The 11,663-nt window shown below is 49.3% G+C and overlaps 1 protein-coding gene across 1 annotated transcript; it reads right to left on the reverse strand.

Annotated features, from left to right (window-relative positions):
* Positions 1-1,222: 1,222 nt before the first annotated feature.
* On the reverse strand, positions 1,223-4,127 carry irf2bpl (interferon regulatory factor 2 binding protein like). Its single transcript, XM_062968341.1, has one exon. The coding sequence runs from the start codon at positions 3,565-3,567 to the stop codon at positions 1,363-1,365; it is 2,205 nt and encodes a 734-aa protein (XP_062824411.1). The 5' UTR covers positions 3,568-4,127; the 3' UTR covers positions 1,223-1,362.
* Positions 4,128-11,663: the final 7,536 nt, after the last annotated feature.

Consider the following 11,663-nt stretch of genomic DNA (forward strand, 5'->3'; position numbering starts at 1 on the left):
AGAAATGTATAAAGGACAAACAGAGCATGTTTTTCCATGTACAGCAATGTTGCTCTAGTGTTCAAAAGCTTCCGTGCATCAATAAAGCAAAAACAAAAAACACATAAAGATTAAAAATGTTCAGATCAATAGGAAGAAACTGAAACATTTTTTTCCTTACAGAGTCGCAACAAAAAACGCACCCTATTATCACCCCACCAGTTTGCAAAAAAACAAAAAGATTTTATTTATTTTTTTAAAAAAGGAAAATTAAAATCGAAAGACAAATACTCTGGGCTTGTAAAAATGTCAGTTGCCATCCTTTTTGTAGCAAATCGTCTTAGGCATCAACACTGGCCTTGGCAAAAAGAAAAGGGAGTTGTTTTTGTTTTGTTTTTTCAAGATTTTTAAAACATTTTTCTTATTTTTTTTACTTTTTAGAGAAGTGCATACATTTACAAAAATACACACCAGCAGCAGGGAATCGCTAAGGGCTATTTTCACCATGTACCTAGCCAACACACTGCCCAAAAATGAGAAACATGTATTGAGGTGGTAACCAAATATTATATTCCTTTTTAACAAAAAGAAGAGGGTTAAAAAAACAATAATGAGGGAAGGAAGGGGAAAAGAAAACAACAGCTGTGTTGTCGAAGGCTTTCATGGCCGGAATCACTGGGTTGCTGTGAGTTTTCCAAGCTGTATGGCCATGTTCCAGAAACATTCTTTCCTGACATTTTCGCCCACATCTATGGCAGGCATCCTCAGAGGTTGTGAGGTCTGTTGAAAGCTAGGCAAACGGGGTTTATATAACTGAATGGTTCAGGGTAGGAGAAAGAACTCTTGTCTGTTGGAGGCAGTAAATAAAGAACACTCTGAAAACATGGGAATTCCAGGCATTAAACAATCAGGGCCAACTAACACCTCCCAAGAATGGATTGCCCCTGGCAAGAATTAGTCAGGCCTTGAATCTGCTGTGATTAATTACAACATTCATATTTGCCTCCAACAGATAAGAGTTCCTTCTCCCACCCTGGACCTTCCACAGATACAATCTCTGAGGATGCCGGCCATAGATGTGGGCAAAACGTCAGGACAGAATGCTTCTGATATATAGCCATACACCAGGGAAAACTCGCAGTAACCCAGTGATTCTGGCCATAGAAGCCTTCAACAACAGCTCTATCCTTCAAACCAAGAAAGGGTACATACATACCTTTGTTTCAAAATATAGAAACGTACGACGAAAAGGAAGGTCTATACATAAGCCTAAAACTGTTTGCAGAAACGTCGGCGCCTGTCTTTTTGAGTCTCGGATATTATTATTCACAATAATACATCTTCGGGGGGAGGGGAGGGGGCGGGTCTGGGGGGGCGGGCGCCTCAGGGGTCCCTCTCCTTTTTGACTTTGACGTCTCCGGCGAGGATGGTGGCGATCTCGCCCTGCATGAAGGCCCAAGGCACGTTGGAGCCCACCAGGGGGCACTTCTCCCCGCTGGGGCAGTAGACCTCTCCGGTGGCGCCCTGGGCCTTGATGCTCTCCCTCGAGCAGGGGAAGCAGAACTTGTGCCCGGGCACCGAGGGGCACTGCACGAAGTGCGTGTCCTCCAAGCGTTCGTGGCAAATGGTGCAGCACAGGGGTCCGCTGTTGGCCATGGGCGAGTCGGGGATGTTGGGAGGGTGGTTGGGGTCCAGGCCTGGGGGCGGGGGCGGCGGAGGGGGCGGCGGGGGAGGGGGCGCCGAGGACGGGGCCAGGCTCAGCTCCCCGTTGCGGGAGGCCAGGCGGCGCGGGCCCGGCGCGGAGGCAGGTGAAACCGGGCTGCTGCTGTTCCTGCGCGTGGACGAGGACGACGAGGAGGACGACGACGAGGAAGAGGAGGAAGTCGTGGAGTGGACCGAGCTGCCGTCCTTGGGCGAGTGCGCGTTGCCGAGCGTGTCCGCCACGGACATGAGCGCCGCCATGGGCGACTGCCCGTTCTGCGGGGCCGACTCCGGCGGGGTGGTCCGGAGGGAGTGAGGCGGCGGCGGGGGAGGGGGCGGGAAGCCCCCCGTTGCCATGGTGAGCTTCAGGGCCTCGCTCTGGCTCGCCATCCACTGCTGCCGCTGCTGCTCCTCGCTCAGCTTGAGCCCGCCGCTTTCCGAGGCCGAGTCGGAGGGCTCCGGGGAGGCCTTCCTCTTCCGCAGGCCGCCCCCCGCGCCGCCCCCTCCTCCCGAGCCCCCGGGCCCGCGGCTGGAGGGCGCCCCGCCGCCCCTCTGGATGCCCACCAAGGCGGAGGGCAGGATGGGGAAGGTGGCGTCGAGGAAGGACTGCGGGAGCATGTCTGCGCCCACGGGCTCCTTGAAGAAGCGCACCGACTCGGGAAGCAGGTCCCCCAGGAGGCGCCAGTCGCCCGAGCCGTGCTTCTTCTCGTACTCGAGGTACTTGAAGCCGGAGGAGAGGCCTCGCCCGAAGTCCTTCATGCAGTCCTGGTACATCTGCTTGGCCACGCCGGAGGCGCTGGCGAAGACGCTTCCGGAGCCCGCCGGGTACTCCACGAAGAGCTTGAGCTCGTAGTCCAGGCCGGGCTTGGCCACGGCGTCGAAGGCGAAGACGCGGCCCAGCAGCGCGTGGTCCTTCTTGAAGCGCACCTCGTAGGGCGTGCAGCCCGACAGCGTCAGCAGCGTCTCCCGCACCAGCTTGGGCTTCCCCGACCACTCCTCCGCCCGGCTTCGAAGGCTCTCGCCCAGCTCGGACAGCGCCTCCGCGTTGCGCTGCTTCTCCTTCAGCTCCCGCTCCGCCTCCGCGCCCACGCCGCCGCTGGACGACGACACCGAGCCGGGCCGCTTCCCGCAGGGATCCCCCGACGACGAGGAGGAGGAGGAAGAGGTGGAGGAAGACGAGGACGAAGTGGCGGGCCCGCGCGGGGGAGGCAGCGCCACGCCGGAGCCCGCCGGGCCGTTGAGCAGCGTCTGCGGGAGCAAGTTGGGCGGCACGTTGAGCTGGGCCCCGCCGCCGCCCCCGCCGCTTCCTTGAGGCAGGCCGCTCACCAAGTGCGTCCCCCGCCGGGAGGAGGACGCGGACGAGGACGACGAGGAGGAGTTGGGGCTCTGGCGGTTCAGCTCCGGGGGCCCGTCGTCGGGGGCTTTAGGGAAGCCATTGGGGCCGCCCAGGCCGTTGGGGAGCCGCGCCGCGTGCGGAGGGGGAGGGGGCGGCGGCGGGTACTCGAAACGCCCTCGCGGAGGCTCGCTCAGCCCGTAGCGCTCCAAGCCCGAAGGCGCTTTCGAGACGGCGGCGGCGGCGTCCACATGGTTAAGCTGCTGCTGTTGCTGCACGGCCGCCGCCACCGCCGCGGCTTCCTTGGCGGAGAGCGGCAGGGCTTTGACGCCGGCGGCGACGGGAGGGGAGCGCCCGTCCTGGAAGCAGCCGTGGGCCCGCTTGAGCTGCCGCGCCGTCTCGATGACGAACTCGATGCGGTCGGCGCCCTCGTAGTTGACGCAGCCGCGGCAGACGGGCTCCGTGAAGTCCCAGATCATGGCCCACGGCATCCGAGGGAGGTCGCACAGGTAGCACGACTGGCGCCGCGAGGACGAGACCGGCGCCGAAGACATGGCGGAGGAGGAGCGGGAGGGCCGGGAGGAGGACGCGTCGCCTTCCCGGGACTGCCCTCCTTGCCTCGCTTCCCTTGCCTTCCCTTCAGCCGCCGCTTCGGCTTCCTCTTCCTCGGAGAGAGAGAGTGTGTTCGGGGCTGAGGGGGAAAGGAAAGGCAAGGCACCCACGCCGCGGCTGCTTGGCAACAACACAAGGGCGCCTCAGGGCGGCATCTTGTCTCAACCGCCACTTCCGCTTCTTCTTCTTCTTCTTCCTCCTCCTGCTGTTGTTGCAGCTGATGAGGCTCCTCGGCTCACATCCTCGGAATTCGGATCGGGGGAAGCCGGAGCGTCACTCTCTGCGCCTCGCTCTCTTTCGCCCTCTCTCTCTCTCTCTTGAGCGCGCGCACGCGGTTCGGCCCCTCCCCCTCCTTCTCCTCGCGCCCTCCGCTCGGATGCCCGCTACGTCACGCCGCCTCTCTCTCTCCCTCCCTCCTCCCCTTCCTCGTAGCGTTTGCGGTTCCCCTTTTGAGCACTGACTGACTGGCCGACCAGCTTCTGCTTTGCTCCCTCACCGCCTCCTCCCCCCCCCCGACCCCTCCCTCTCCTCCCCCGCTGGCAGCCACTTCCTCTCTTGTGTCTGAGGACACTTGTTGCGCCGGGGTTGCGCATGCGCGGCAGCCTGCCCGTTTCCTACGTCTCCTCTCCCCTCGCCCCCGCCTTCTTCGGGTGTGTACAACAGCTGAAGCCGAGCGAGTGGCTGCTTGGAGGCGAGGGAGGCTCCCCTCCCTCTCTCACACCGAATGCTATGTTTGGAAAATCAAACATGAGATCTCTCCCTCCCTCCCTTTTTCTTCCCCTCCCGCGTGGCTGCGTCTCCGCCATGGCAGGTTCCCCAAAGCCGAACCCAGGCAGCAAGGCCGGGGCAAGGTCGGGGGGGGGGGGAGCAGAGGGGGGAGATATGGTTTTCATTTCCCTCCCTTTCGCTTTCTAAAAGCCGCCTTTGGATCTCTGACGATTGCATGCCCCCACCCCCCTTTCCTGCTGCAAAATGGATGGCAAATCATAAAGAACAAGACAAAGATCCACCCAGAGGAAAAGTGTTCTTACTAGACATCAAGGGATCTACTGACCGTATAAGGAAGCTGATGAAGAAACACACCCTACAAACTATTTACAGACCCACTAAGAAAATCCAACAAATGCTACCTTCAGCAAAGGACAAGAGGGATCCCCTCTCACCTCTGCTGGGGTCTAATGTATACCATGCAACTGTGGACTACACTACTAAACCACTAAACACAGCATCGACCAGACAAGGAACATGAAAGGCACTGCAGACTAATTCAACCAGAGAAGTCAGCCATAGCAGAGCATTTGATGAACCAACCTGGACACAGCATATGTTTGGAGAACACAGAAATGCTGGACCATTCTAACAACCACCATGTGAGACTACACCCAGAAGCCACTGAAATCCACAAGCATGTGGACAATTTCAACAGAAAGGAGGAAACCGTGAAAATGAACAAAATCTGGCTACCGGTATTTTAAAAACTCTAAAATCAGGACAGTAAATAAAGAACAACACTCAGAAGACAGGAATTCCAGACAAGAAACACTCAGGGCCAGCTAACACCTCCCAACAAACGATTCCCCCAGGCAGGAATTAGTCAGGCCTTGAAGCTGCAAGACTTTTCATTGCTAATCTAGGTGATCAATTACATCATTCACACTTGCCTACAACAGGCAAGAGTTCTTTCTCCCACAGATATATAAATCTCCCTTGCCTAGTTTCCAACAGACCTCACAACCTCTGAGGATGCCTGCCATAGATGTGGCGAAACGTCAGGAAAGAATGCTTCTGGAACATGGTCATACAGCCCGGAAAACTCACAGCAACCCAGATCTCTTATAGATTTAATGCAGATTGATACCGCTTTAACTGCCTGAGTGCTATGTAGTTTGTAAGGTTTTTGGCCTATGCCTAAGAGTGCTGGTGCCTTTCTTAAGTGTGTGAAGCCAATATGGGGCTACAATTTAACAGAAACTCACTCCAGAAGCAACTCCGGTTGCTCCTGACACGGGAAAAAAAACTTAACAGAAATGTAGCACCATTCTGTTTTCAGGCTGAGTATCCCATGGAAGATTATAGATTTCACACACACACAAATTACCTGTTATCAGTGCTACTCCATCCAGTTTGCCTTGGGGCCTCTTCAAAAGGAATTACTTCCTTTTCTTAAAAAAAATATTAAGTTTACAATGTGACAAAATATAGATTGATGTGAAAAAGACAGTCATCAACCTACAATATTAAAGCTCATACATTAAAAAGCAAATCAACTTTGCCAAGGAGAGAAGGAAGTAAAGGTAGGTATATTACTGCTTGTCAAGATAATCCGTTATCCAGCAGACCTGTGATTCAGAAATGTTGAGCTGGTGGTTTCAGCTGTTATGTGTTTCTTGTTGACCTAGTCAATAAAGGGAAGCCATCTTTCAGTAAAAGATGTTGCATTTATGTGTCCTTTTTTGAGACAAAATATCATAGCTACTCCATCAACCAGATGTTTCAGACCTGCTGCTACCAATTCTCTATCAAGATGTCACTTGTTTTTCAGTTTGGATCAATTTCCAGGCTAGGAGTATTTAGGGGGGAAAGTAATTTCTTATGATTCATTCTTTTTGTTCTCCAAGAATACAGAAAGTAGGGAAAGGGCTGAAAAAATGTGATTTCTTGTTTAACGATATCTGAAATTATGTTAGCTGCAAGAAGCCAGAACTGGTTTATCTTTGTGTGTTCTATCTATATGTGCAAACTAATCCCTTTATAGTCACAACACTTCCAACAATTAGCATTTGTAGTTCCTATTACAGTTCCTATAATCTTCTGGGTTTACATCAGGCACAGGTAACTGTGGCTCTCCAGATACTGTCAGTAAAACTTCCATCATTTCTCAGCTAGATTTCATTGAGTGTCTTCAGATTGTTTCCATTTTATGGCAACTCTAGGCTTGACCTATAGCAGACATTTCTCATCATGATTGGTTCAGAGGTATTTTACCATTGCCTTCCTCTGAAACTAAGGGCCCTTCCACACAGCCATATCATCCAGAATATCAAGGCAGAAAATCCCACAATATCTGCTTTGAACTGGGTTATCTGAGTCCACACTGTTCCACATCCAAATTCAAAGCAGAAAATGTGGGATTTTATTAAGCTGTGTGGAAGGGGCCTATAACTTACTAAAATTTAAAGGGTTTCCATTGTGGAGCAACAATTTGAACATTGCTCTCCAGAATGTGGTCTAACACTTAGCTCAGTGGTTCTCACCTGTGGGTCCCCAGGTATTTTGGCCAACAACTCCCAGAAATCCCAGCTAGTTTACCAGCTATTAGGGTTTCTGGGAGTTGAAGGCCAAAACATCTGGGGACCCACAGGTTGGGAACCACTGATTTAACTGAACAATTCCTGAGGCCTTGGGCTCTACTCAATAGGGTTTCCTTTAAGCTTGCTAGGCTGATGTCTTCCTCCCTAGCTTCCCTTTTAAAGACCTGATCCTTCCCTTGAGTGGGTCAGTCCCAAAGCTGGGATCCCCAGGCCAATCATGTCCTAGCAAGGAATCTTTCAGAGCCATCCTAGTCAGAGTGGTGGTCCATGGTCTGGCAATTATCCACAAGTCATTGACTGTCAGTCCCTGAAGAGTTTCCAAGAAAGAAAGAGATTGCAACCAACAGGCACAAATACTATATTTACTCGAGTGTAATGCGCATTCTAGTTTAGGCAAGGCAATTTAGCCAAGAAATGTGAGCGTTAGATTAGAGTAAATACAGTATGTTTACTTGTGATTTGCATGTTGGGGAGAAAATGCTCACCAGAAAGCTTGGGAAGCTGTATCTTAGAGCAGATAATGTTATTAAGCTCAGGCCATCCCTCTGTAAAAGAGTGGAGACATCCTAACTACCCTTTGAGGGTATTTAGGACTGCTTGAGAAAACAGCGTAAGGCCATCTGAAGGCCTTTGCCCTGCCTACTCCTGTGGGTTCAGTCTTATGATCTGCAGAAATCCTGCCTCAGTTCTCAAGAGTAAGAGTCTGGCCAATGGGATGCTTAAATTGAAGTCTTTCATTGAAAAGCCCCATCTAAATGGGTCAAGAGCATAATTGTGAGATTAGGAGTGCTGTGGAGAAATGTCTGCTGTAGTTCATTAACTTTACTTGTATCCTTACAATATAAGGTAAAACAGAACAGCTAAAATAATATGGAGTACTTACAATTCTGGTTTTGTTTTGTTTTTATTAAACCACTAGCTTTGCCCGGCCACGCATTGCTGTGGCATGGAAAATAAAGTAATGAGAAGTAGGCAGGCTTTGAAGGTGCAAGGCTATTCATTCCTGTGTATTTATGTTTGTTTTTTTAAATTGGTGGTCATACCTTGGATGTGTTGGTGTGTTGTGGCATAGTCAATTGGTCAGGTTGAGTAGGATTTAATGGCCTTGTAGCCTAAAAGCCTGGCAGATTCTTCACTGGGGGAATCCTTTGTTGGGTGGTGTTAGCTGGCTGATTGTTTCTTGTCTGGAATTCCCCTATTATCGGATTGTAGTTCTGTATTTACTGTTCTGGTTTTAAATATGTTTTATGGTGGGAGCCAGGTTTTTTTCATTGTCAGTGGATTTACCTAGGTAAGAAACAGGCAGGTAAATGTGGTTTATATACCTGTGGAATAATATCTAGCATGGGAGGATTATCTCTTGTCTGTTGGAGGGAAGAGTGAATGCTGTAATTAGTCACCTTGATTCGTCTTTAGTGGCCTTGTAGTTTCAAATCCTGGATGATTCCTCCCTGGGTGATTCCTTTATTGGGAGATGTTAGCTGGCTGTGTTTGTTTTCTTTCTGGAATTTCCCTGTTTTCAGAGTGTTGCTGTTTTTTTTTACTGTCCTGTTATTCGAGTTTATATTGTCCTGTATTATTATACCATAATTTTTAAATATATATTACTAGCTATGCCCGGCCACGCGTTGCTGTGGCGTTGTCTGGTGGTGTTGGTGAGAACTTGTTGAGATAGTGGTGGTATTGAATGTCTGTTGTATGGTTGTCTTTATGTTTAGTATGCATTTGGTTGTTTGTGTACTGTGAAAGTGGTGAGGGTAGAGGGGGTCTATGTCCCTGTGTAGTATTGTATAGTATTTATACGTTGTCCATGTGTTGGGAATGCTTGGATTGTGTCCTGCTGCATAGTAGAAAGGGTTGGGTTGGTTGGCCCTTAGGGGTCTCTCCAAACTCTTGTGCCTGTCTCCTGGGCTGAGTGCGTTGCTAGGAGACCAAGTGGGCGGAGCTTTGCCCTCTAACTGGCAGCAATTGGATAAAAACAATTATTCCTCTCCCTCTAATTAGGGCTTTATTTTTCTTTTCTTTTTGTTGTATCAACCTAGAGGCGTGGATGATGGGTTGTGTTGTCAAATTTCGAGGTTGGGGGGCCTGTAGTTTTGTTGTTTTGTCCGCTGCCCTGATGCCATCACTCTTTTATATATATAGATTATGTTTGATATCCTAATTATGTTGAAAGCGCCGCTGGGCAGGGAGGTCTCTGCCCATGCTCCCCATTGGGAAGCAGCAGCGCCATTGCCAAGGAGGCTGTTCAGGTCCTGAACCAGTGCTTGGCTGCTGTGTCAGACTGGATGAGGGCAAATAAATTGAAACTCAATCCAGACAAGACAGAGGTCCTCCTGTTCAGTTGTAGGGCCAAACAGGGTATAGGGTTACAGCCTATGTTGGACGGGGTCACACTCCCCCTGAAGACACAGGTTCGCAGTCTGGGTGTTCTCCTGGACTCATCACTGAGTCTGGAGCCCCAGGTCTCAGCAGTGTCCAGGGGAGCATTCACACAACTAAGACTTGTGCGCCAGCTGCACCCATACCTTGGGAAGTCTGACTTGGCTACAGTGGTCCACGCTCTGGTTACATCCTGTTTGGATTACTGCAATGCTCTCTACATGGGGTTGCCTTTGAAGATGGCCCGGAAGCTCCAATTGGTACAACGGGCGGCAGCCAGATTAATAACTGGGGCGACATACAGGTAGCATACCACACCCCTGCTAAGCCAGCTCCATTGGTTGCCCCCAAAGGAAAAAAAAGGCACTCCGAGGCTGATGCAACATTAGGAAATGGCGGCCATCTCACGCCTATGCAGAGGAGGCAGTGGCCTGAAACTGGATGACTATGTCTTTTGTTGCCAAATTTGGTGTTGTTTGCTCCAGTAGTTTTGTTGTTTAAGTTAAGGGGGAAACGGTCAGAACATTTTTATAAATATAGATCAGTCCAATTGGAAAACCCCTTTTAAGACAATAACTTTTAAAAACCAACATAAATGCATGTCATGTTATGACAGTTAAAGTTGGAGGTCTATTTAAATAAGAAGGTGTTTGCCTTCACTCAACCCAGTTAAATGCAAAGCAAATTGGATACTGGCCAGCTGAGTGCAGGCAGTGAAATCAGAGCAAACTGGTTTCCACTCTGGTGCCTCCTCTAAAATCAATTTTGCCTGGATTGTGATCATGTGTTCTCTGGCTGTATTTCAGTCTCCCTTCCTTTGAACTCCAGCATGTGTCTATCTTCCTATTGATCCTTCTTGGAAGAGCTGGAAAGGAACCATGCTTTAATCGCATCTATTTTAGAGACACACCCCAGTGCCCATGCCCTCATTTGACTTTTGTTGTAGCTCTTCGATCTACAGGCTTCTTCCATCTTTGCTTTCCCCAGAGAGGGCCTCTCTTTTGTGCCAGTCTTTTAGATCCCTCAGGCTACCAGTAGCCAGCCACCATCACATCTTCTGTTTAATAATAATAATAATAATAATAATAATAATAATAATAATAATAATAATAATAATTAATAATTAATAATAGTTATTTCTTACCTGCCTCTCCTCATTGCTTGAGGCGGTTTACAGAATAATTAAAACACATAACCATTGTAAAAAATACCACAAAGTGATATCTTCTAATCCATCATGTGCAAGAAGGCTTCTTAGCCCAAGATAAGTCAGAACATTGACACATTACATTTTTGGCCTGTTGTTGTGTGCCTTCAAACCGTTTCTGATCTATGGTGACCATAAAGTGTACTCTATCACAAGGGTGGTTTTTGTTTTGTTTTGTTTGTGGATGCTGCCATGGCTGTATCTTGGGATTTGCAGTTTTGAGCAATGCATTTAGGAAACTTGAATGATTCCTCAAACTAGAAACCCCAGGGTGGCATAGTATGTAGCCAATAGCCAAATGAAACCATTGTAAGCAGTTGTATGGTACAAACTTTTGTGCAGGAAAGCTCACAGTGGTCCACAAAACCTTCTACCCAACATGTTTGCCTTTAAGACACCAGGAGGTTCTCTGCTGTTGTTGCAGATGAAGACAGAAGGTTTTTTGTTGGGGTTTTTTTTGGGGGGGTGAGTATCTATTCAGTCACCATGAAGAGAACCAGAACCATGTTTCAGCATGACTGGGTCACATTTCCTTGTACTTGAAAAGAGCCTGTTGGTTCTTCTCACTCACTCACCATTTTCAACATTAGTGTCATTCCGGGAAAATGTGCAGACCTTTCTTTTTTCAAGGACATTTCGGTCTGAGAACCACCTACACAATGCACTTGAACATTCAACTATTCTGGAGACCAGGGTTCAATCCTTATTCACTATGGAAACCCACTGGATGACTGTGAGCAAGTCACACTCTCTCAGCCTCAGAGGAAGGCAAAGGCACCCCCACTGTAGAAAATCTTACCAAAAAAACCCCTCAATGATTATACTAAGGACCATTGTTAATCAAAAACACCTGATACCTAACTATATTTCAAAATAGGGCCTTAGGTCGTATACTGAGCAATGGTGTGACCTACATAAACATGAATACATGCTTAGATTCTTGGATAAAATCTGAATCATTGATGTTCCAAAACGCCAGCCAGTTAGATTTGATAGAATGGGAAACTGGGAATTATAACAGTAATGAGACATGTACAAAGAGCCTCTACCCAGCCACTGAATTACTTACTAGGCTGAGGCTCCTCATTAGATAACTGAGATTACCAGGGATTGTCTTGGAACCCTTTCTAAAGACCCG

This window comes from Anolis carolinensis, chromosome 1 (genome assembly GCF_035594765.1).
Source record: "Anolis carolinensis isolate JA03-04 chromosome 1, rAnoCar3.1.pri, whole genome shotgun sequence".
Lineage (NCBI taxonomy): Eukaryota > Metazoa > Chordata > Lepidosauria > Squamata > Dactyloidae > Anolis > Anolis carolinensis.